This window comes from Lactuca virosa, chromosome 9, assembly GCF_052849685.1.
Source record: "Lactuca virosa cultivar CGN04683 chromosome 9, Lactuca_virosa_CGN04683_v6, whole genome shotgun sequence".
Taxonomy (NCBI): domain Eukaryota; kingdom Viridiplantae; phylum Streptophyta; class Magnoliopsida; order Asterales; family Asteraceae; genus Lactuca; species Lactuca virosa.
In genome coordinates this window covers 109,921,895-109,946,801 of record NC_136434.1, presented here as the reverse complement: position 1 = coordinate 109,946,801, position 24,907 = coordinate 109,921,895, and the positions used below count along the sequence as shown (strand labels likewise).

Here is a 24,907-nt window from a genome sequence, read left to right as displayed (position 1 = left end):
ACTCCCTACTGAAATTCCACCACATATACATCTTAACGATTTTGAACTGTAACCCCTTCTCTTCCGATGTTAACCTCAAATTTTCCATCCTGGTATTCAACTCTATCATAGTCTCACTTACCAACAAGATGTCATTTACAAATATAACATACATCTTATTTTTTTTATTCTCTATACTTCTAATTAAGACTTTTTTCATCTCAATTGTCGACCTGCATAACACTGAAACAGCTATAACACGCCACAAAACTGCCTCGATAACTCTCAAAAATTCATGGTAAGACCAAATTTCATAGAGACTATCTAAACGATATTGTTTTAAAAAGAAAAACATGAACGAAATGGAAATCCACCACAACATATCATAATAACTTAACACCACATCCAAAAAAAAAACTCTTCTTAAATGTGTATACAAATAGATTACACTTGCAAAACACTTACCCACAACTAAAAAGGGGGAAATAAACATCAGAACCTTCAACTCCAATCTAAAAGATAGATAATGTACGAAATGTCCCAAACTCAATCCAACTGTACAAAGACACATAGATATATCTATATATATATATATATATATATATATATATATATATATATATATATATATATTATATTATATATTGTATCCTCAAAACTCAAAATCGTCATTATTAAAAAATCCATTTTCATTGAACTCACTACCTATGTCCTCAACAATGTCCAACACCCCTCCTTTCTGACTGCTCACACCAATATTCCCACCACCCGCAGATGAGTCACTGTGTGAACCACCCTTGAAGCTGTTACTCCTCGTTACCCCACCACCACCGCCGCCGCCATACCTCATACTCCCACCACCACCACTCTGCCCGGAGACCGTCGGCTTTGGCCCTGGAACTGGCCCTCCACCACCACCACCTCCAGCTCCGTTATTATTATTCATGTCTTGAAGCAATTGTTGAATCATGTGGTGTTGTGCCGCCTGATTGCCGCCTTGAGATGGCGGCGGCTGGTGGTGGAAGCCGCCACTTATTCTGTTATTCTGCAACCCCCAATCTTGAAGTGAGCCATTATTAGGGGAGTTTGAATTCATCGACTTTTGTCTCATTAACATATTCTGGTAATTCGTGAGTGTAAGTGCAGATTGAGGTGAGCCACTTAACAAAGCCCCTGGTCCTCGGTTGTTGACCATTTGACTTGACACCTGTCCCATTTCCACCTTGGCAGACCCCATGCTGACCTGGCGAGGGTAACTCTTCAACCCCTCTGTATTGTAACACACAAAAACCCTAAATCATTCAATCATTCAATACATGAAAAATTAAAAATTAAAAATTATTATTTTTAAGACACCCCAGATTCAATAACTCATTTTACCAATGGGGCCCACTTTGTTATCTTGGCAGAAATCCATCAAGTCTTTCATGCTACTAACAACTTCAGATATCTGAAACAAGTCAACAAAAAGTCAACATCGATATCAATATCAATATCCTACATTTAAGAAAATATTAAATATTTACCTGTAAACACCTAACGTATCTTTTGGAAAATCCCAAGTCGTTTAATGATTGTAACTCCAAGCTCCTCGCCAGCTGGCGCCAGGCTGTCACAACCCTGGCCCACAAAACAATAAATACATTGCAAAAATTGTAAAAAATATATATTTTTATAAAGTATATAAACTCACATATTACTATTTGTCTGTAAATCTTGTTGGGATACTCCATCAGATCCACCCTCAGAAACTGTAGACTGACATTTCTGTGCCACCTGTAACAACTGATTCACCTGAAAAAAAAAATTAAAACTTATTTTTTTTTTTCACTTTTAAGTAAAAAAAATAAAAATAGAAAACCTGAGGGGCAACAATTCTTCGAGGAAGAAGCTCTTCATGGCGTCTTGCACAGAATTCCCAAGTTAATATCTAAAACATATAAATGCATAAAACATTAAATTAGATAGTTGTGATTAATTAATAATTATTAATCAAGATTGAAGATGGTTTTTTTTTTGACCTTTAAATCAGGGGTAAAGATGACTTTGAGTTGACCTTGTCTTACAACACGAAGCTGTTCATATACACTTTCTTGAACAGCTTTTCCATATTCCAACATCATTATTCCAGAAGGAAATCTACTCTCACGTGGCAAATCAAGAAACAAAAGTTCATCAATTACACCACTGCTGAATTTTATCTCATTAAGTCTAGGTAACACTTCAAATGTTGCCTCTGTTCAAATTTCAAAATTCAAATCATTAGATTTTATCAATCATCATTAATTATTATATATAATATATAAATAAATTCAAACAAAACACAAGATGTATACCAAATCCTCTTCCTGATTTTGAACCACATATGTCACATTGCCATGTATCCTACAATAAAAACTTGTTAAAAAACCAAAAAAGATTCATAAAGTAAGATTAAAAAGCATAAAAGACACAAAACTTGTTATGCTTACTAGACTTGCTTGAGGGAATACACCTAAAGAATGATGCCCAACATTTTCATATAAAGACAAACACCATCTTTTTTTAGCACGTGGGGAATAATACTCTGCAACAAATTTTCTCCAGTATGCAATACTATTATCCTACAAATGTGAAAAAACATAAAAAGACACAAACTTTATTAAAATATACAACAATAAATAATGATTTGAGTAAATTTTCATTAACCAAACTTACAGAAGGTCGTTGTCTTTGATGATACAGGTATTGCATAAGTCTTCTAGAACATACACCTCCATCATTAGGTCTTTTCACAGATGCCTGTTGTTGAACTTGAAGTTGCCTCAATTGTTGTTGTTGAAGTAAGTGTGCTCTTTGTAATGGAGGTAGAGATTGGAGTAATTGTTGTTGTTGTTGTTGTTGTTGGCGGATTCTTTGTTGTTGAATCAAAGCTTGTAATTGGGGGTTTTGGTTAGGGTTAGGGTTAGGGTTAGGGTTTTGGAGAATCTGTTGAACAACTTGGTGTTGTTGAATGATGTCATCTTGTTTGATATCTAATCTTGGTTTCTTTTGCATTTGATGAGAGTGTGGATCTTGGTTTGAGTTTTGGACTCCATCTATGATTGAAGAACCTGAAATGCTTAAATTGTTTGAAGAGAATGATAATGGTGATGTGGGTAAACGGGTGTAGGAATCTGTGTTGAAACTTGCACTTCTTTGGAGATGTGGGCCCACTGAAAGACCTGAATTAGCATCTGTAACCATTGAGCTTGCACCAATGCTAGGAGCTGAAGTGGTGATACTATTCATGGGGTTGTTGCTTATGTCAGCAGAAATATGAGAATGAGATACATTTGGATGCATTGGATTTGACATGTTTCCAAAAGATCCTAATTGAGACTGCATGTTATCTTGAAAGAAGATTCCAGAAGTTGATGAAGAATGTAACATTCCTCCACCTGTTCGTGAAGGCCCCATGGTAGGTAGGGCCAGTTCCTGGCTGGAATCCAGGTAGTTATCCACAGTGATGCAGTGGATCAATGATGGAAGATCACTAGATGGATTTCCTATAATACCCCTAAGAGGATAGAGGATAGGGGATGATCTAGTTTAAAATGTAGCTATAACTTAGAGGAATTATACCCTTTCACCTTAAGAAGTGACACTGACACCTCAAATCTTGTTTTTTATATCACCAATTTTGGTAATACTTTGAGTTAAAGTGCTCAGCTTTGATAAAGTTGTCTGTAAGCGAAATAAGGAGAATAATCAGGAGCTAACGCAAAACATGGAATCAAGGGCGTTGAAGTTTGAACAATACAGATCGATAAACTATATATGATAAGAGCATCTATTGAAACCAGATCAGCAGTTATTACCAAATCCCTAATTTTGATTCACGAGAAAACCCTAATTAATGCCATAACCAGGTAAATTAACGACCGAATTCACACATGTGTAACTTCCTAAGAAAGACTGATAGCAAAGATATTTCACTAAATTCACTACACGAAGTGGAAATTTTCACAAATTTTCTAGAAACCCTTGTCACATTCATTGAAAATCGCGAGAAGGGATCGAACTCAATTCTTGACAAAAATCACTAAATTTACTAAAATAACGGAAATAAAAACAGACTAGTTCAACCTAAGTCGATGACTAGAGCAACAAAAATGGGAACAAATTCAGATTCAAAAGGGAAAAGACACAAAAAATAAAATAATAATAATAAAGATTTGATTCTTATTCTTCGAAAGTATCGATCAGAGAACTAAACATGAAAAAGCAACTCGATTTTTTTAAGCAAAATGAAACAGAAAGAAACATCAATTACTGAAAAAAACCATCTAACCTTTAAATTGATGAGGAAGAGTCGTCGCGATGGAGCTGAAAGCTAACTTCAGAGTTCGATCGGGGTTTATATACCTAGCGGGACTCTGAGAGAAGGGGGTGACCGGAAGTGCCGGTGGATAACCCTACGAGACCGGCTATAGGCGGTTGACTGTGGACGTGTGATTTAGAAGATGGAAGCTTTAGTTAGATCGGGCGGTGGTCAGAGGCATGTGCATACGTGTCAAAATCGGATCCAGTGATAGATAATTGTGTCTTTTGGTTTCTGAGGAGATGTCTGATACATCTGACTCGGACATACCGAGTTCAACTCTTTTACAACCAAACTATGCTAAATGAATTTGAAAATATAAAAAAAAATTGACAAAATATAGGGACATTTTTGCAATTTTGTAAAAAGATGATAACTAAATAATAATTGTAATTAGAAAAATAGAGTCAAATATATTGTGGTCTTATGAAATCTTTGAGTGAGATCCAAATCCATAAATTAACTAGTGCTTCAATACTCATGATTCATATAAGTAATTTCCACTAACAATCTTATTATTATATCATATATGGCATTTCATATCATTCATACAAACTTTATTGATACTTATTCTATGATTCTAAACACGTTAATAACAATAAATAGCATGTTAATATAACTTATTTCGTTATTATATTTACTTAATTCTAACACGTAAGGCATTTACCAAAAGCTATGGTTGACAAGTATTTCAAATTCAAACTATTTCACCATTTAGATGCATAATAAAACATTGTTTACGTTCAATAGGCCCAATCCTGACATTTCGGAGGCCTTGTGCAAAAACTAAAATGAGGCCCACAAATTCTTGTAAATATTATTAACTATATTTGCTATCACTAATTCAAAACATAAAGTTGCTAAAAAACATCTCATAAATTCACTACCACAAATAATGTCTTCATCACTCATTAGTAATCAAATAAAACTGTAAAACTGTTATAAACAACTTTTCAACAAAAAAAAAAACAACGCATTACTATTTTCTAAACATTGACCTTCTAGCATTTTTAGAAGAAAATTCATCTATGAGACTTTCATAATCAATATTCTCAAGAAACTCGTTCTCAATCGAAATCAATGCCAAAGCGTTTAATCTCTCTTGAGACATGGTCGAGCGCAAATAAGATTTTAAAAACTTTAGTTTTGAAAAACTTCTTTCCGCTGATGCAACTGTAATAGGAATAGTCAACAATATTCTGTATGCTAGACAAGAAACTGGATAAGTGTTCATCATTTTTAGGAAATTTAGTATTCCGTTAGCTGTATTGTATTCAACCGGTAAATGTTTTTGTAACAACTTCAATTTGTTGAATAAATCATCAGCATTAATGTCTGAGATATGACCATTTTGTAGCCTCTTTTCCAGATTTTTGCAACATGACTTTAACTCGCTAGTATTCATTGACTTCAACTTTTCTGTTGTGAATAAGAAACCAAAAATGTCTTCATATTGTTTGTATTGTTCAAACATTCGCTCCAATGAACCAATAGCTTGATCAACTATGTACACAAAATATTGAATCCTAAATGACTCTTGAGGTGAAAGTTTTTGTACCGGCTCTGATGACCCAATGTCATTCTCATCAAAATGTCTTTTTTAACAACTTTTCTTTTATTATTTTTCTCAACAAACACTGGATAAATTTCCAAACCAGAAGCTATAGCTCTCGCACAATCCAAAGCCTTCTCAAACCCATTCTCTCGATAGTCTTTAAAAAACTCAATAAGTGCTCCCACACTACTCATTGCCTCATCAATACGCATAGTCTCAGACTGAAGTTGTTTGCTCAGGTTATTTACTTTAGCCAATATATGATACCATATAACCATACCTGTTATAAAGTCAAATCTGCCAAGTCCATACTCTGCTAGACAAGTAGCTTCACTTGATCTTTATGTCTGTCTCTTCTTCAACAAGTTTATGCAGAGCTTTTACTATTTCAGGAGCTTGAGTAACTATTGCTTTCACACTTTCAATCCTACTTTCCCACCTTGTAGTTGACAATGATTTTAAAGTGAGACTTTGTTTCGGTAGTTAAAACACATCGGAGGCCAAATGTTAAAACGCATCTAAAATTGGAACCAAAAGTTACCGGACTAATTTTATTTATTGATAAAACATAAAAATAGATTTTACAAAAATACCAATACTATAACTATAAATTATCCTAAAAATTGGAGGCCCCCTAAAATCGGAGGCCTGGTGCGACCGCACCGCCGGCACCACCCCAGGGTCGCCACTGACCTTCAATGAAAGCTATACTAGGTTGAATCTTGATTTCCCCTATGAAACCCACTTGTTTGCATCACATTTGAGTATTTACACACACGTTGAGTTGCACACACATGTTGGGAAAGTTTTAGATCAAAAATGGATTGAAAATGAACTTAACTCGTTCTTAAACGGTGGTCAAGAATGGAAATGTCACCTGTTTATTCGGTCCGTGTAAGGTTTTGATTATATCAGGCACACAGTTCACGTTAACCTCCCCCCAAATGTTTCTACTTTGATGTTTCTTTGATTCTCCTCTTATTCGATCCAAGTTTGGATTTGCCTTAGGCCTTCCTCGGGAGAATAACCATGTTAGAATGTTATTTGTTTGGTCTCTTTTACCCTTATAACTTCCATGTACTTTGCAAGAGTTTTAGTTTATTAAATATGCATATATACAAGTTCTTGGAATACCCTTTTATCAAAGTATAAATCTTATAATGTTTTTGTCCCATCCAAATTCTAAACACTTCCCATGCAACCTAAGGTCTTTCTCACAAGTGTTTGTAGCTTGTAGATACATGTATAATGATCATTAGAATACCCTCTCAGAAAGATATAACCATTAGTATATTTTTTATCCCATTTTAAAGTACAATTATAATTTATTTGACTGTCATGCCACACTTATTAAGCATCATATTTCTTTAAATAATTTCATGTTATCACTTAAAATGACAAATTAAACATAATGTCCATTACAATAAAACCCAGTGTTACATATTTTACATCATGTACAAGTACAACTTTAAAATTAAATTCTCATTTCACATTTTTTTTAAAGATTTGATGCTTCCAAGATACTTCATAAATTCATAATATTTAATTCAATCGTTCTAACATCTCAAACCTAATTTTATGGATGTTACATTTGCGTTTCGAGGTGAAATCATACAAAGTTAGGGTAATATAAGTCTTGGCTAATGGAACTACGACATAAGTCAAAAGGTACACAAGTTAATGGGAAACATACGTATAACACACAATAATTGATATTAGTAACACCTAAAAAAATCTTTTCAATTAAGTTTTAAGCATCAAGATATGGTGTATATTGTGCTAACAACGAGACAAGCATATAAACAACCATAGTTTATACCACAAGCTTCTGGCCCAACGGTATCAGGGGTATCAGGTATTGCCCTCACTCCTTGAGGTCGATGGTTTAAGTTCTGTCGTAGACATATGTGAAATTAAGTAGTATATGGATAGATTAGATTTGTTGTTAAAAAAACCCATAATTTATAATTTAAAGCTATAATTTCAAGTGTTACGTAGTTATATAACAAATAATAAAAATAATAAATCATCAAATCTCATTCTAACTAGTCTAAGATCAAGCATAAACTTATCCTTTGACACTAAACATAATAAAAGGATAATATATATATATATATATATATATATATATATATATATATCTTGTGTTAACATCTTTAATTAAATAAAGCTAACATTCAAGGGTAACAATCATCTCATTTAGTTGCATTTGTCTCTTGCATTAACAATCATTACATTTAATAGTAACAATCTTATTTGATCACAACTGTCTTATTTAGTAGCACTCATCTCATTTAGTGTCTATCGATACGTCAAACTGTAATCGTATCGTTTAATAAAATGTGTCTTGTTATCATTTAAGAATAAGATGAAGTTCTTAAAACAATGTATTTGAGAATGGAAGAATCTATATTGGGATAATATTAATAAGACAAAAAAGAGTTTTTTAGTGTTGTGATTAAGATTGAGAAGAATTTGCAAGTAGGAGGTGGTTCTCGGCAATGTAGTGTAACGCCCCAAAATCATAGTAAAAAATTTATTTTTCAAAACCATTTTATAATCAATAAGTCATACAAAACATTGTTTCCAAAAACATAGTTACCAAATCAGAGTATCCAAAAACATCTCTCAATATAATATCCAAGGATGATGTGTACTATCATGCGTTCGCCTTGCCCCAATCATTTGATGTACCTAAAACCATGAAATCAAACTGTAAGTCAAAGCTTAGTGAGTTTCCCCAAAATACCCTACAAACAAAACATATACAAACATGCATGTTGGGTCCACAGTCATCAGACTGGATTATCCCCAACCCATAGTCATCAGATTGGATTGCCTTGCACAGTGGGTCCCCAGTCATCGGACTGAATTACCCTCGGGTCCACAGTCGTCGGACTAGATTACCTCGGCCTACAGTCATCAGACTGGATTGCTCTGACTTTGTTGTCTTACAGCACATAACAGTAATGCCTCAAACCAACCACATTATGTCGACATATGTACACATAAAAAAATAACCAACAAGTACATGTAATCATACAGATCTACCAATTTAATAGATCACTACAGCATAACAACATCTTATATATCAGGATACATAACACAGCCTAGTAGGCCGGCATTGGTGCCTTCGACCCACGAGTACAATGAGGAAAACTCACCTCAAAGTCTAGAAGATAGTTAAACTGATCACTACTCTAAATACCGGCTCTACAGGTCACCCATACAACAAACAGGGACCAAGCCTCAATCTATGATTCAAATTACTTTATTTGAACTAAAATTAAAATTGGTCAAAGTCAATAGTCAAAAAGTCAAATATCAAAATCCAACCAGATTATGCCATGTGTAACGGCTCTACACCCTGCATAGAGTCTAAGGGGACAAAATCGGGGGGAAATGAGGCTACTCCCCGCGTAGCGCCTGATGTACAACTTTTCCATTAAGCTCTTAATATAGAAAGTCAATCCTTCAAATTTTTAAATATGGACCTCTACAGTGTCTTAATGAATAAATTTTACAGCTTTACCCATTAAGGCACTCCCATCAAGCAAGATCTAAACTTTATGCATTAAAATGACCAAAATGCTAACACCACATTCATGGCTTAATGAACAAGCATCAAAGCACAACTTTCCAAGTCCAACAAGTCCCAAGAGTGTTCCATATAGCTCAGAAGGTGATGGAGTTACCACAACTCCTAAAACACAAGCTCAAGGGACCAAAAAGTGACAAATATGAGAATTAACAAGATTTATGAACTAGTGAACAAGTTTGAAGCTTTTTATTCACAATGGTCCAAGAATGAAGTAACCTTGCTGGATCTATACTTGAACCCTTCTTCTATACACTTTGCTACCACCTTGTTCTTCAAGATTCCACCTTCTAATGGAGTGATATGTGCACATCTATATATATATATATATATATATATATATATATATATATATATATTACATCATATCTTAATATTTTTAGCCATTTTTATGCTCATTATAGAACAAAAGATACTTAATCTATTATATGTTGTGTTGTAAGGGAAAAAGATATGCTTGGAGCAAAAAGGAAGCTGGAAGCTAAGAACATGGATCAAGGCTAAAATGAAGAAAAGTCTCATTCGCACGTCGTGGTGACATTACCACGCCATGCTATTTTGAAGTTTATCGTCGAACCTCGAAAGCTTGTGGATTACGTGATAAACCCAAAGACCACGTCGTGGTGGGCCGACGTCGAGAAAAATATAAATAGATGGGACATTCCTCCTAAAACTAGAATTTTGTTTGAGCTTTTGTCGACTTTTGAAGGCCAAGAACGTACTTTGAAACTTGGAGTTGCAGAAGATCGATTTGAAGCTTGAATTTGCGAGATTTAAGGCAAGCATCTTATTAATACTTTTTCTTCTTGTGTTTGATTATGAACTACAAGTTGAACTTCGTTTTTATGTGTCTACTTGCTGAAATGATGGGCTAAAAATCCCTGACTTTCGTTTAGACTAGATTACTTGCTTATCTATGGTTTGATTTATTGATTGGATTAAGCTAAGTTAGTTATTTGTTATATTATCTTATTGAAGAACCTATCTATGCTTGTGAGAACTACTTTTCTGTTTATTGTTGAGTTTAATTAAGTTTGCATGACCATCATTCTTGATTAAACTTGAATCTTATGATCTTTGTGAATTGTAAAATTGTAGGACTAGTGTTTTGACCAAAACCTAGGGTTAAATAGAAAAGTGGGTAAGTAATTGTAGGAGCTAATATATGACGACCAATCATATATTGAATTGATTTAATTAACCAAATTGATCAATCCATTATAAGTCTAATTTAACTTGAACCGAACACTAGTAAATTTGTTAGGTTATCCGTCTGCTCATTGTATGAATGAAATTATTTGCTAAAGGATTAGGTTAGTGAACATTAGCCTGTTATTCGAGCGGTGATTGTTACAACGAAGACTGGAGAAATCCCAAAAAGAAGTGGTTACCCTATGATGAGTACAAGAAAGCCAAAGAAGATAAATATGAACAAAAAGGAAGAGGCTTTTACCAAAAAGAGGAACCGGCTCCCGAAAAGAAACCCGATTTCAAGACAATGCTTGCTTGTTTTGCTACCCCATCAGGAAAGAGACACGAAGATAACAAAGTAGTACTTAGAAATCAGCAAGTTGCAATCAAGAACATTGAGCAAAAAATCAAGCAACTATCAAAGCAATTCAATGAAAGATTACCGGGCACACTTCCAGGAAACACCGAACAAAATCCAAGAGGAGCTCACATCCAGGCCATTACAACGAGAAGTGGAAAAATTGTTACCCATCTGGCTCCTATTACTAGCAATAACCCGGATGTTAAGCAGGTAGGGCGAGAAGCAAGTCAAGAAAAAAGTATTGAACAGTCACCACGACATGGGAAGCACATGAAAACAAAAATGTTGAACCCGTTAAGCCATACCGCCCACCGCTGCCCTTTCCCAGTAGAGCATGGCAAGATAAAAATGTTGAAGACTACCAGAAGTTCCTAGACCACATCAAATCCCTTCAAATCAATATCACGTTCATTGAATCCTTAACTTAAATGCCAAAGTATGCAAAGTTCCTTAAGGATCTCTTAACAAACCGGAAGAAAATGGGGGAGGTGTCTAAACTAGTACTAAATGAAACCTACCCAGCAACTATGTTGAACATGCTACCAAAGAAGATGGGTGATCCGAGTAGTTTAACACTTCTGTGCCAATTCAGGAATCTAGCCACAAGCCATACTCTAGCCGATTCGGGAGCAAGTGTTAACTTAATGCCTTATTCATTCTTCAAGAAACTGGACCACCCAGAACCAAGACCAATCTGAATGGCCATCCACTTAGCAAACAAAACGGTGACTTTTCCAAGAGGAATTTGTGAAGATTTATTAGTTAAAATTGACAAATTTGTTTTCCCCTCAGATTTCATTGTTTTAGACATGGAGGAGGACGAACAAGTACCAATGATTCTTAGAATGCCCTTTTTGAGCACCGCCCGAACCTTGGTAGATATAAGAGAGTCTAAACTCACTCTTCGAGTTGGAGAAGAAGCTGTAACTTTTGGGGTTAATAGAGCAATAAAACATTCAAAAATAAGTGATGACATGGCTTTTTCGGTAGATGTGTTAGATAAAATTTTGGAGAAGGAGCTTGGAGGATGGAAGGAAAAGGAAACTGAGGGGAATTCTAAATTTACTCAATCTGACAAAAAAAACTACGACACCACGACGTGGCAAGATGCCCACGTCATGGTCACTAAACAAAAACCAAAAATTGATTTAAAAACTTTACCCGAACATCTGGAGTATGAATTCTTGGAAGAAAATGAACAAAATCCAGTCATAATAGCAGTTGAGCTTACACAACACGAAAAAAAATCCTAGTTGAAGTACTCAAGAAACAAAAGAATGTCATTGCATGGAAGATCACCGATATCAAGGGCACTAGTCCCTCTATAACACTCGGTTTCGAATCGCTTCATTATTCGGGGTTGTGTCTTGATCATTAGTTATCATAAGGCTCAGGGCCTTGGGGAAGAAAGGATTTGGCCCTTTTTGGATTGGGTGTTATAGTCTAAGTGATCTGAGTGACCGAGGGTGTTTCGGAGCCCAAGGGTATAATCATAATTTGATAACTCGTTCCTTTATGAGTTTTGGGTTTTTCGTTCGGGAAGTTTTAAGGCTAAGGTGAGTTTTTAGAAGTGTAGGGCTTCTTGTCACCTTTTTGTGGATATAAAGTTCGTCGAAAACGGATTTAGAACGAAGGAGTTAGGGCTAAATTAAGTTTTAGGGTTTTAGAGGTTCGATGAGTACGCGGGGCGTAAAGGGTGAGTTGGTCGCGGATGGTCCTTGAGTACGTCGAACGTACTAAGGGGTATGCGGGGTGTACTCCCTTCAGCACCAAACCCTAATTTTGAGGTGTTAACCCTATATAAGCATCATTATACCTTTCTTTTGGGCATTTAAAGTCAGCCTCCATCCCTTTTAGCATACATTGAAACCATAGAGTGCCTTGAGTGAGTTTTGGAGCTTGGAAGAGTGTTTATGGTGGCTTGTGTAAGAGAAGAAGAAGGTTGAAGACTTATTTCTTGGAAAGGAGCTTAGAGATCCAATGTTAGCATCTTCATTTCGTGACTTTGGAGGTATAACGTCCCTATATTGTCTACTCATTGTATAGATCTCCTTTTGGGTTTGTTTATGGTCATATTAGCCTCTTTTGGTTGGTCCTTGTGAGCTAAGGTTGTTTCATAGGATTAATCTTGTGGATCTGGACATTTTAGGTGTCCCAAAGGCATAAAAATGTGATCTTTATGGTTTATTTGGACTCATGCATGTGTTAAGACCCTTTATTAAGATCTTTTGAGCTCTAGAGCCCCATTGAGCCATGCATGCAAGTAAAGTTGCCAACTTTACATGATAAGTCATCCATAGGAACCAAATTTGAGAGTTTGGAGCAAGGACTTAAGTGGTTAAGTGCTTAATGGAGAAGGATGGGGTTCAGGGGAGTACGTTGGGCGTACCCATATGGTACGGTGCGCGTACTGGCCCTAAAGGGTGTACGCAGGGCGTACCAGCTGAGTACGCGGGGTGTACTCCGCCTGCTTGAGATTCCTTGGAAATGTTAACTTTTTGACCTTTGACCTTTGACCAAAAGTTTGATTGTAACACCCTGATCTTGGTATATTTCACTTTTGCCCTTCATTAATACAAAAGTTTCATTTTAGCCCTTGCAGTAGTACGCAGGGCGTACCACTTGGTATCTTAGCGTACTAGCTGAGAAGCCAGTACGCGGGGGCGTACCACTTGGTACGCTTAGCGTACTAGCTTAAGAAGGATCGGGACACCGGGTGCGTATGTTGGGCGTACGCTTATATACGCTGGGCGTACGCGTGACTTCTAGAAACCCTAATATGGGGCGTGACACCCTATATATTCATCCTTAACCTTTAGGGTTGGCCTCATTGCTTTTCCCTAAACCTCCACAAAACCCTAAACGTCCCTTTAGCCTCCATTTTTGCATCCTTGAGCTCTTGAAGAGAATTTTTTGTTGATTTGGTCCATCCTTGAAGAACTTAGAAGAGAGTGAAGTTCATAGCTTGGTGGGAGACTTGAGATCCAGAACCCTTCATCACATTACCAGCTTCCTAAGGTATCAAGTTCAAATCTTGACTTATTAATGTCTAGCTTTCTTTATGGGTTGATTTGGCACACTTTTGGTCCCTTTTGTATTGATTGATGGTTTGGGACGATTTGAAGGGATCATTTCATTAGATCTGAGCTTGTTAGAGGCTTCCTAGGCATAAAGGTGCCAACTTTATGGGGTATTAGTCATCATGCATGCATTAAGCCACTTATTAAGTCATTTCTAAGCTTAAGAGCTTCATTTAGCCATGCATGAACGTAAAGTTAGCAACTTTATGTGTTTTTACATCTCAAGGAAGTCAGATCTACGTTTTGGAACTTTATCTTAAGGTATTAAGAGATTAATGGGAAAGATGGATTAGCAGGGGGAGTACGCTAGGCGTACAAGCCTCAATGCGAGTACGCTTAGCGTACAGCTTGGTACCCCCTACGTACTCAATCTGTGAGCTTTGCGATTTTTGGGCTTCAAGTTGGGCCACCTTTTTGGGCTTAGATGCTTGGGTCCTTATTGGACTTTAGGGTAAGGCCCAAGTAGGAGTTGGGCCCAATTTAGAAAATTGGGCCAATTATGGGCCTTGGGTGGTTATTTAGTGATTGGGCCTTTTTGGATCAAGATTTGGGCCTAGGTCTTCGCCCAACTATGGAAAGGGTAAAGTGGCCATTTACCCTAATAATGGACCATTAGCTTAGATTGTAATCCAAGTATTAATTGGATGACTATTCTATTGTGATAGCGCGAGGATTTTAGTGAGCCAACAGTCGAAGACTTTCAGTGTGATTCAGCAGTGAGAGGAGAGTTTTCCTCACTATACTTTTGGGTCAAAGGCACCAAGGTCGTCCATTTTGGATTGTTATCATGGTTTATCGTATGATGCTTGTGTAGTGATCTGTTGGATCTGTATCATGGTATATAGGATGATGCTATGTGTAGTGATCTGTTAGATCTGTATCCTGGTATATAGGATGATGCTATGATTAGTGATCTGTTAGATCTGTATGACTATCTGTACATGCTAGCTAGTGTTTGATATGATATATGTTGATATGTGATGGCAGGTGGGTTGAGGTGGTCCTGCTTTGTGCTGAAGGCCAATAGACCCAGGGCGTCCCGGATAGACTGAAGGCTAGTAGGGGATACCGGTCAGGCCGAAGGCCCGGAGAACGTTCGAGATAGGCTGAAGGCCCGGTGTGGCGTACCAGTTATGTTGAAGGTTTTGTGAGCGTACCAGATAGGCTGCAGCCCGGAGAGGCGTTCCAGTTAGACTGAAGGCTCTGTATGCATGTTGTTTAGGATTATTATTTTGGTTTTGTATTGGGTTTGTATTTTGGGGGAAACTCACTAAGTTTTGGTTTTACAGTTTTGGGTTATGTTTCAGGTACCTTAGATGATCGCGGGAAGGCAAAGGCGTGATCGTGCACCTCCTTACGTTTTTTTTATGATCTTTGGGAAAACTCTGATAATAAACATGCTTTGAAAACTATTTTGTAAACAATGGTCGTTTGTGGAATTGTTTAAAAAGTTTAAATTTTTCATGAATTTTATGGATGCTAAATTGATCAGGGTTGACCATTGGATATTTGGGCCTTCTCGGGATAGGTCCATAATGGGTTGGGCCCAATTTGGAAAATTGGGCCATAATTGGGCTTTGGGAAATTAATGGGAATTTGGGTTTTTGGATTTATGGATTGGGCCTTGGCTTTGGGCCAAGTTGAGGAGGGTGAAAATGTCTTTTACCCTAGTTTGGATACCTAGTGAGGGTCGGATCAGATTATTGATGGATGTTTATCTTGTGATTGATAGCGCATGGATTCTTACGGGCCAAAAGTCAGAGATTCTTTCTATGAGATTCAGCAGTGTGAGGTGAGTTTTCCTCACTGTACTTTCGGGTCGAAGGCACCAAGGCCAGCCCATTGGTTTGATATCCTATTATTCGCTGATATGTTGAGTATGGAATATATACGCATGATTATGCTAGTTGTTAATATGCTAGTCTGGTAGATCTGTAGGACTACCTGTGTTTTTGTATGCATGATTATCCGTTATATGTTGTTATCTGCTATATGTTGACATATTGTGTTGGGTTGAGGTTATACTGCTTCGTGATGTAGCCAACAAACCCTAGAGTATTCCATTTATGAGCCGAGGGTCGGGTGGGGCATGCCAGACTCATACCGAGGGCTCAGGTGCATTCCAGATACGAGCTGAGGACCGAGTGGTATGCCAAACTCGTACTGAGGGCTTGAGAGTATTTCAGTCCGATGAATGATTGGCTCAGGGAGCAAGCCAGGCATAAGTGTGGGCCCCCGGGGCAAGCCAGATTTATGTTGTTGGCTCAGGAGCAAGCCAGATATGAGTTGTGGGCTCGATAGGTAAGCCAGACTCATAGTGTGGGCTCAGGGGTAATCCAATCTTTTAGTTGTGGACACAGTGCATGTTGTTTATTGGTATATGTTATATGTTTGTGTGGTGGTACTTTGGGGGAACTCACTAAGCTTTGTGCTTACAGTTTTTGGTTTATGGTTGCAGGCATTTTAGAGAATCGTAGCAAGGCGAAGGCGTGACCGTACACATCTAGATTTCATGTCATCGATCTTGGGAGGCAAACATTTTTAAATGATGTTTTTGGAAAACAATGTTTTGTAAATGATTTTATTAGTAAATGGGTTGTTTTTGAAAAAATAAATTATTGGTTGAAATTTGGGATGTTACAAGTTGGTATCGGAGCCTTGTTTTGAGTGAATTGGATGAACACTCGTGTGAATCCAGTCTCAAACTAAGGAAAAAGATTTTTCAAACAATATTCAAATAGTCTTCAAAAAAATCAAGGAGGATACGATGTGTACGATCAATCGGAGCCAATAAGTAGACCCCAAATTACCACACAATTATTTGAGATTATGCTTTGATAAGTTAGAACAACATGCTAGTATTAGGATAGGGATCTTCGGGAACTGTATGATAGAATTGTCTGATATATGATGCCTTATCTCTTGTAGAATCCCTGATTGATTGTTGTATGACTCTTTCGCGTGTGAACTAGCTATTGAGTGAATACGCTAAGTCACATGCTACATGGTTTAAATGGTCTTAAGATAAGTGTAACACCGTAAAATTTCCAAACAAATTTTTCATTTTAAATTCATATAAATCTCATAACGCATTTCACAAAATCTCATTTATTTAGTTTACAAAGCGCATCTCCATAATTGTTCGTTTAATAGTCAAGGATTCTCAAAACATAACTCTTTCTCTAGTGTGTACAATCGAGCCGGTGCCTTCCCGTGATCCTGAGAAAAACCTAAAACACATAACACATAACACGGTTAGCACGAAGCTTAGTGAGTTCCCCAAAATACCACACACATCTTAGTAGCCTCTCATGGATATACTCAGATAAGACCCTCCGGTCAATGTGTCTCAGTGGGGCCCTCCGGTCCCAGAACTCAGGTGGACCCTCCGGTCCTAACTCGATAAGCTCATAATAACAATACTCAGCATAAATCACAGAGACATAATGCAGAATATCACAATACACAAAAAAGCACAGAAGACATCTCAGTCACACAAGGATACCACTCATGGTAAGTATAGTGAGAAGACTCACCTCGGATGAAGAACAACCCCTAACAACGCTGCTGCTGCGCATCGGCCTCTAACTCTGAGCCAAACCCACAATTATACCAATTAGGAACTAAGTCCAAACTCTCACTCATTAGGTCTAAGGGTAGACCATTAATTAGCCCATTAATAGCCTAAAACCCATTGGGCCCACCAAGGCCCAATAATAAATGGGCTCACCCAAGGCCCACTCTCAAAACTAAATGGCAAGCCCAACATAAGGGCCCAAGCATGAATATATATATTTCTCTGGTCCAATACTCTATTGCAACAAGCCCAAACTCCAGGCCCAACACTCAAGGCCTAAAATGAGACTTAGCCCAAAAGTCCACAGTGAGGTTATGCGGGGCGTACCTCCCTTGGTACGCTCAGCGTACTCACAATCCAGATTTGGCCATCGGGGACACTGGGGCAGTACGCGAGGCGTACAGGAATTACGCTCAGCGTACTCCCCAGATTCACACTTTCTACTCCTTTGGTCTTAATCAGTTAATACATTCACTCAAATCTCAGATCTGGACTCCCTAATGGCTCTTACTCCATAAAGTCAGTGACTTTAAGCCTTTGCATGGCTTGAAAGGTCACAAACACCCAAAACACTCACTCCCTTATATCAAAAAGCGCATAACACATGCATGGCTTGATTCCAACGACCAATATTGGATTTTTATGACATTACACCACTAATATACTCAAAAGCGGTTGGTCCTAGTCTCTGAAACTCAAGATCTCATAAAGTCTCCACCTTTTTGGGACAAAACCCTAAAAGTCTCATCTATGATGCACATAACAAAAGAGTGGTAAAGTTTGAAGCTTTATACCTCTATATGAAGCTCCCAACTCAGATTTGCTCAGATCCAAGAGCTTGGACTCCCACTCCTTCTTCTCCAAAGCTTTCTCTTCTCTTCAAGAACACACAAACACTCTCAAAGGCTCACAAATGCACTCACAAGCTCTAAAATGAGGGTTAAGGAACACTTAGGGTTTGATGTCTGAGAATGGTGGGCAGAAATGAGGCCATCATATCCTTTATATAGGGAACTCACCCTAAATTAGGGTTTTCACTCTGGGCCTAGTACGCCCAGCGTACCCTCTGGTACGCCCAGCGTTGTGACACCCAAATTTTTACAAAAATTTTAAACTTTTAAAACCCATCTTAAACTAAATTAAAACAACTGAAATAGTCATAACATAATCCATCAACTTAATAATCATATAAAATAAGTGCGGAAGTAATAATAATAATAATAATAAAGTCCCAACAAAAATAACTAGTAGCGATGTCCCGGTGCTCCATGTCAAGCCTTAGCCTCTTTAATCTTAACACCTGAAAAGTTATAAGGGAAACCGTAAGCACACAAGCTTAGTGAATTCAAACACAAACATTGTACTAACATTCATATTTACTAACCCTAATCCATTTTCCAATTATAATTATATGATAAGGGCAAAGAACGAATCAATGCCTATAATACAAGAACGACTTGAAGGTTTGAACCGCACCGGGAAGATCCCGTATCATTTGGCCCTAATCACCGCACCTCATAATGAGTATTACGTTGGTGATATTACCTACCCACCGCACCGATAAATCTGTATCCTTTGGTGGTGTCCCCATATCCATAATTAGTTACATACAGTGCACATGTACGAATTAAAACAATAGTTATATAGCATGCTCTTATAATGAATTCAAATAATCACACACAAGCTAACTAGCAAACACAATCATCAATACAACGGTGTGAGAGAACTCACCTTGAGTGAGTAGTAAGGATAGCTAACAATCAAATAATTCTACCAAGCTTGAGCAAACTTCAAAACCTCACCTAAGAAGGACTAAAGGTTAGAAAGGAGAAGTAATGAAGTTATGAGTTGAGAAAAGAGTAATCACAGCAAGGTCTCTAAACCAGACCTGCTGTTCAAAACGGATTTACTCCAAAATATAAAACAGAAACATAGCTTTAACAAAATTGTATAGGAAACTATGATTGTTCAGGATTCGAAAACTATAAAGAACTCCTTCTAACTCCAAATGATGAATTAAATATGAATTTTACAAAAAGGTGTATCACTGTTGTCTCCAACAGGATAGTCAAGTGATGTTGGCCAATTCTACCTAACTTTTGAGTAGAATTCGTCCAAACCAAAATTCAGAGAAGTAAAGGACATACATATGAAAGTCTCAGAGTTGGAATTGAATGAAAATCATTTCCCAAGATCCGGATATAAAATTCACATTGTGGACAATCACAACACTAGTAAAAGCTGGTGACTGCCCACTGATCTGGAGTGTGGATCCATTATAACCAATTTATAATTGGAAACAACACCTCATCTGCTCCAGATCTTAAATTCATAATATAAGGAACATACAGAAACTAGGAATCACTCTGGATCCTTTTCCAAGCCTTAGAAATGATGAAAACAAAATGACATATCAGAACAGACCCGGATCAGACTTAACAGAAAAGATGCCATTCGTGCCTATAGATAAAGTCCTTATCAGTGAGGTTGGCCTCCTTAAGAAAGTTAGCCAACTCAATTTGGGAACTCTGGGCACTAGTTTGGGGTCTGTTTGAGTTCTAGAGCTCCAGATATGATTTTTACAAAATGACTACATATTTGATGGAAAACAGAATTGTAGCCACTCGTGATTCCTTTTTGGCTTATCCATCCTTCTCCCTTTGAAACACATTTTAGGATGTGTTCATCATCCCGATTCAGTCCCCATGATCATGGTGGTACTAAAAAGGGTTAGGGATCATTAGGATTTCATTTAGCCACAAGAATGTAATAATAATCAACATGAAAATAAACATAAAGCACATAAAATCACCATTCTCCCTTTTAGGGTTTCCATGATCTTTTGCAACATGTAATCACCTAGATCCATCATCCACCATGTATGGGGTGAAGATAGGATCTTGAGATGATGTATAACATACAATTCTTTACAAATAACAAAATAGATACAAATCAAATAAGAAGGAGTAGAAGTGAAGATGAAATCATAAAACCAGAACAAGGTTATGAATCAAGATGTAAGAAATGATAAGGAGGTTCATACCAATACGAATCAAGGCTGGAAATGAACAAGAATTAAGCTCCAAACAACAGCCCCTAGGCTGCTCTTGATCCCAACAAGAGAGAGAAGGATGGTGTGAGGGAGAGAGAGAGAGAGAGAGAGGATAGGGTTTAGAGTGTTTTTCTTGTGTGTGTTCCAAATGACTCAATTAACACATTAAGTACTATTAACTAGATGGATTTTGCAAATAGGCCCATAGCCCATGGACTTCAATAAAAGGAGTTTACAAGATGATCAAAAGAGTCCAATAACATAAGAAAATCAGATCTTGGTTAAATAAATTAACCCAAGGTTACAAGAATAATTAAATTAAAATAACTAAACGTACCGAGAAAAACTAGGGTGTTACAACTCTCCCCCACTAAGAACGGACTTCGTCCTCGAAGTCAACACCTAAAAACAGATCCGGATAGTGAGCCCTCATCTTGCCTTCCGGTTCCCAAGTCCATTCCGAACCCTTCCTATGTTGCCACTGCACCTTAACCAGGTTTATAGTCTTGTTGCGGAGAGCTTTCGTCTTTCGTTCTAAAATAGTGATTGGTTTCTCAACATAATTGAGACGCTCGTCAATCTGTATGTCCTCCGGTGGTATCACAGTGGTCTCATCAACAACGCATTTTCGTAACTGATACACGTGAAACGTATTATGAATTAGACTAAGCTCGTCAGGCAGCTCTAAACGGTAAGCCACCTTTCCCACACGGGCTATGACCTTGTAGGGTCCAATGAATCGGGGTCCGAGCTTTCCCCGTTTTTGAAATCGAATCAGACCTTTCCAGGGGGAGACTTTGAGCAACACATAATCTCCCATCTGGAACTCAATATCGGAGCATCTTTTGTCGGCATAACTTTTCTAACGACTCCTCGCTGTAACTAAATGATCCCGAATCACTTGGATTTTCTCTGTATTCCGAAGCACGATATCGGTACTCCCAAGTACCCTCTGCCCAACCTCACCCCAACAAACGGGCGTCAAGAATCAGATCTAACAAAGACGACACCATCGTCATCCGGAGACACTTAGCTCGAATCGGTTCGGCAGATTGTTTACGACTGAGAGTATCAGCTACAACATTAGATTTACCGGGGTGGTAGTAAATTTCACAATCATAATCTTTTACCACATCTAACCATCTAATCTGCCTCATTTTCAAATCCTGCTACTCTAACAAGTAATTCAGACTCTTATGGTCAGTGTATATGATACACTTCACTCCATAGAGATAGTGTCTCCAAATCTTAATGGCGAAAACAACAGCCCCAAGCTCCAAATCATGAGTGGGGTAGTTCCGTTCGTGGGGTTTCAACTGTCGGGAGGCATAGGCTATCACCCTGTCCCGTTGCATTAACACGACACCAAGAACCTGAAGCGATGCATCACAGTAAACCACCATATCCTCAACCCTATCAGGTAAGGCCAAAATCGGAGCATCACACAATCGCTTCCTCAGCTCATCAAACGCAAATTGTTGCTCTGGGCCCCAAACGAATTTCACTAATTTCTTGGTCAATCGGGTGAGTGGCAAGGCGATTTTAGAGAAATTTTCAATGAACCTACGGTAATAACCGGCTAAACCCAAGAAACTGCAAATTTCAGAAGGTGTTTTTGGAATCTCCCATTGTTTAACCGCATCAACATTGGCTTGATCGACCTTAATACCGTGTTTGTTTACCACATGCCCCAAGAACTGAACTTCTTCTAACCAAAATTCACATTTTGAGAATTTAGAATAAAGACTTTCTCTTGCCAGAGTTTCCAGAATCTCCCGAAGGTGTTGCTCATGCTCCTCTTTGGTCTTAGAATAGACCAAGATGTCATCAATGAACACTATGACCGAACGGTTAAGCATCGGGCTACACACCCGGTTCATGAGATCCGTAAATGCTGCGGGTGCATTGGTGAGCCCAAAAGGCATCACCACGAACTCAAAATGCCCATAACGAGTACGAAATGCTGTTTTCTCAATGTCTTCTTCACGAACCCGCATCTGATGGTAACCGAAACGTAAATCAATCTTGGAGAACCAAGACGCTCCCTAAAGCTGATCGAAAAGATCGTCAATACGTGGAAACGGGTACTTATTCTCTATCGTGCGCTTGTTTAGCTCCCTATAACCAATACACATTCGCTGGGATCCATCTTTCTACTTCACAAAGAGAATAGGAGCACCCTATGGCGATCAGCTTGGCCGTATAAACCCTTTATCACTTAGTTCCTGAAGTTGATCTTGGAGCTCTTTCATCTCAGGTGGTGCCAAGCGGTAATGAGATTTAGCTATCGGAGTCGCACCCGACACCAAATCAATGCGAAACTCCACTTGCCGAATAGGTGGCAAACCAGGGAGTTCCTCCGGAAAGACATCACTGAAGTCGGAAACGATAGGAACGTCGTCTAGTGCTATAGCAGAAGAGCAAGAAGCAATGGCGAGGCGGGGAATGTCCCCCTGAATGATAAGTTCTCCACCTCTAGGGTTTTGAACACGAACTTGCTTCTTACGACAGTAGATTTCCACATCACACGCATCAAGCCAATCCATACCTACGATAACGCAGAGCTCTCACATCGCAATAGGGATAAGATCAATGGGGAATTCAACTCCAAAAAACTCGAGAGTGCAACCCCGATAAACATCGGTGACATAAATAGTAGGGTTGTCGGCACCTTCGACAACCATTGGGTGAGCCAATTTTCCGATACTACGCCCCAAACGATTAATAAACGTGCGAGATTCAAAAGAATGGGTAGCACCGCTATCAAACATAACAACATCGGGCTCGGAATCTAGCAAATAAGTGCCTGCCACTGTCGCTGTAATCACCGGCTCCTCCGCAGTCATCTGGTGAGCACGACATCGTGTCACCATAATGGGTCCCTTAGAGGACGATGCAATTGCAGGATTTGTACCCCCGTCTCCTTTACCAGTCTTCAACTTCGGGCATTCGGGCTTCTTGTGTCCCGTCTCGTTGTAGTGATAGCAGACGGGAACTGCAGAAGTAATATGAGGTACTGCACTCGCAGGGGGATCCCTACAATTCTTCCAATGATGCCCTGGCTTTTTGCAGTTGTAGCATATCAACGGATTTTTCTCGCCGTGAAGACGTCCTATACTCATACCTTGACTTACTACCCTGCTTTTGCTTTTTCTGGGCATCTCTGGATGTCTTGGAAGAGGTGTCATTGGCCTTCCTCTTGGACTGGGTCTGCAACTTGATTTCCCTCCTCCTCGCTGCATTCATGATTGCGGATAAAGTCGAGAACTCCGGCATGCTAACGAATTCCCGAATCTCGGTACGTAGGATGGCCGTGTACCGGCTGACCAACCAGGCCTCGTTCCCAGCAAACGAGGGGCAAAAAGATAGCATCTCCAAAAACTTGGCGTTCAGGTCGCTAACGGACTCGGTAGTCTGCTGTAAGGCGATGAACTCTTGCTGCATCCGCTGCTGCTCCACCTTAGGCACATACTGTGCCTCGAACCTCTCCACAAATTGGGCCCAAGACATGGCCCTCACTTCTTCTTTGTTCAATAGAGCGGTGATGGTGTTCCACCATGTCTTTCCCCTTTTTCGTAGCTGATTCATGGCGATCACTACTTTGTACTGGTCCGGACACCCAACAGTTATGAAGGCGCCCTCAACATCTGACACCCAGTGCTTAGCAGCAACTGGGTCGGATTCACCGTTCCAAAGAGGAGGGCTACACTTGCTGAACTTCTCGAAGTAGTATGCCGAATCTTGAACAGGCAGAGCCGGTAACGCTCCCCCGGGAATAGCCGTGAGGCGCTCATCCTGAAGAGCACCGACTTGGTTGATTATGTCGTTGGTCACACCCGGGATTAGTTCATTGAAAGCGTTATTGAATTCCTCTGCGACAATATCCCTAACTTGCTCCATTTGGAGCTGATTAAGTCGAGCAGGCGGAGCCATTGGTATCCACAGAAGAAGGAAAATCTTAGAAACAATTCAGCCTAGATATTTCTAGGAAGACAAAACACTCAGCTTGCCGAAAATTTTTCAACCTTGCCCCGACCCGAAACCGGCACCGATGTTTCAAATAGTATGGGCCCTTCTACTACCTTCCACACAAGTTCTAATTTCGCATTCGCGTCTAGTTTCAAAATTTCCAGTTCGCTCTAGCCGTTAATTTTACAACTCTCTCACATGTT

At 38.6% G+C, this 24,907-nt stretch overlaps 2 protein-coding genes across 2 annotated transcripts; both read right to left on the bottom strand.

The window, feature by feature from the left end:
• Positions 1-333: 333 nt before the first annotated feature.
• Positions 334-4,388, bottom strand: LOC145137091 (putative transcriptional regulator SLK2). The gene is made up of 10 exons (XM_079071234.1): positions 4,292-4,388; positions 2,677-3,684; positions 2,451-2,582; positions 2,316-2,364; positions 2,001-2,215; positions 1,841-1,909; positions 1,673-1,773; positions 1,506-1,599; positions 1,360-1,429; positions 334-1,248 (listed from the first exon to the last, which is right to left on the bottom strand). The coding sequence occupies exons 2-10, from the start codon at positions 3,415-3,417 to the stop codon at positions 632-634; spliced, it is 2,088 nt and encodes a 695-aa protein (XP_078927360.1). The 5' UTR covers positions 3,418-3,684; positions 4,292-4,388; the 3' UTR covers positions 334-631.
• Positions 4,389-5,300: 912 nt separating this feature from the next.
• On the bottom strand, positions 5,301-6,154 carry LOC145139658 (uncharacterized). Its single transcript, XM_079073402.1, has 2 exons — positions 5,958-6,154; positions 5,301-5,916 (listed from the first exon to the last, which is right to left on the bottom strand). Exons 1-2 carry the CDS (start codon positions 6,152-6,154, stop codon positions 5,301-5,303), a joined length of 813 nt encoding a protein of 270 aa, XP_078929528.1.
• Between the last annotated feature and the right edge of the window lie 18,753 nt (positions 6,155-24,907).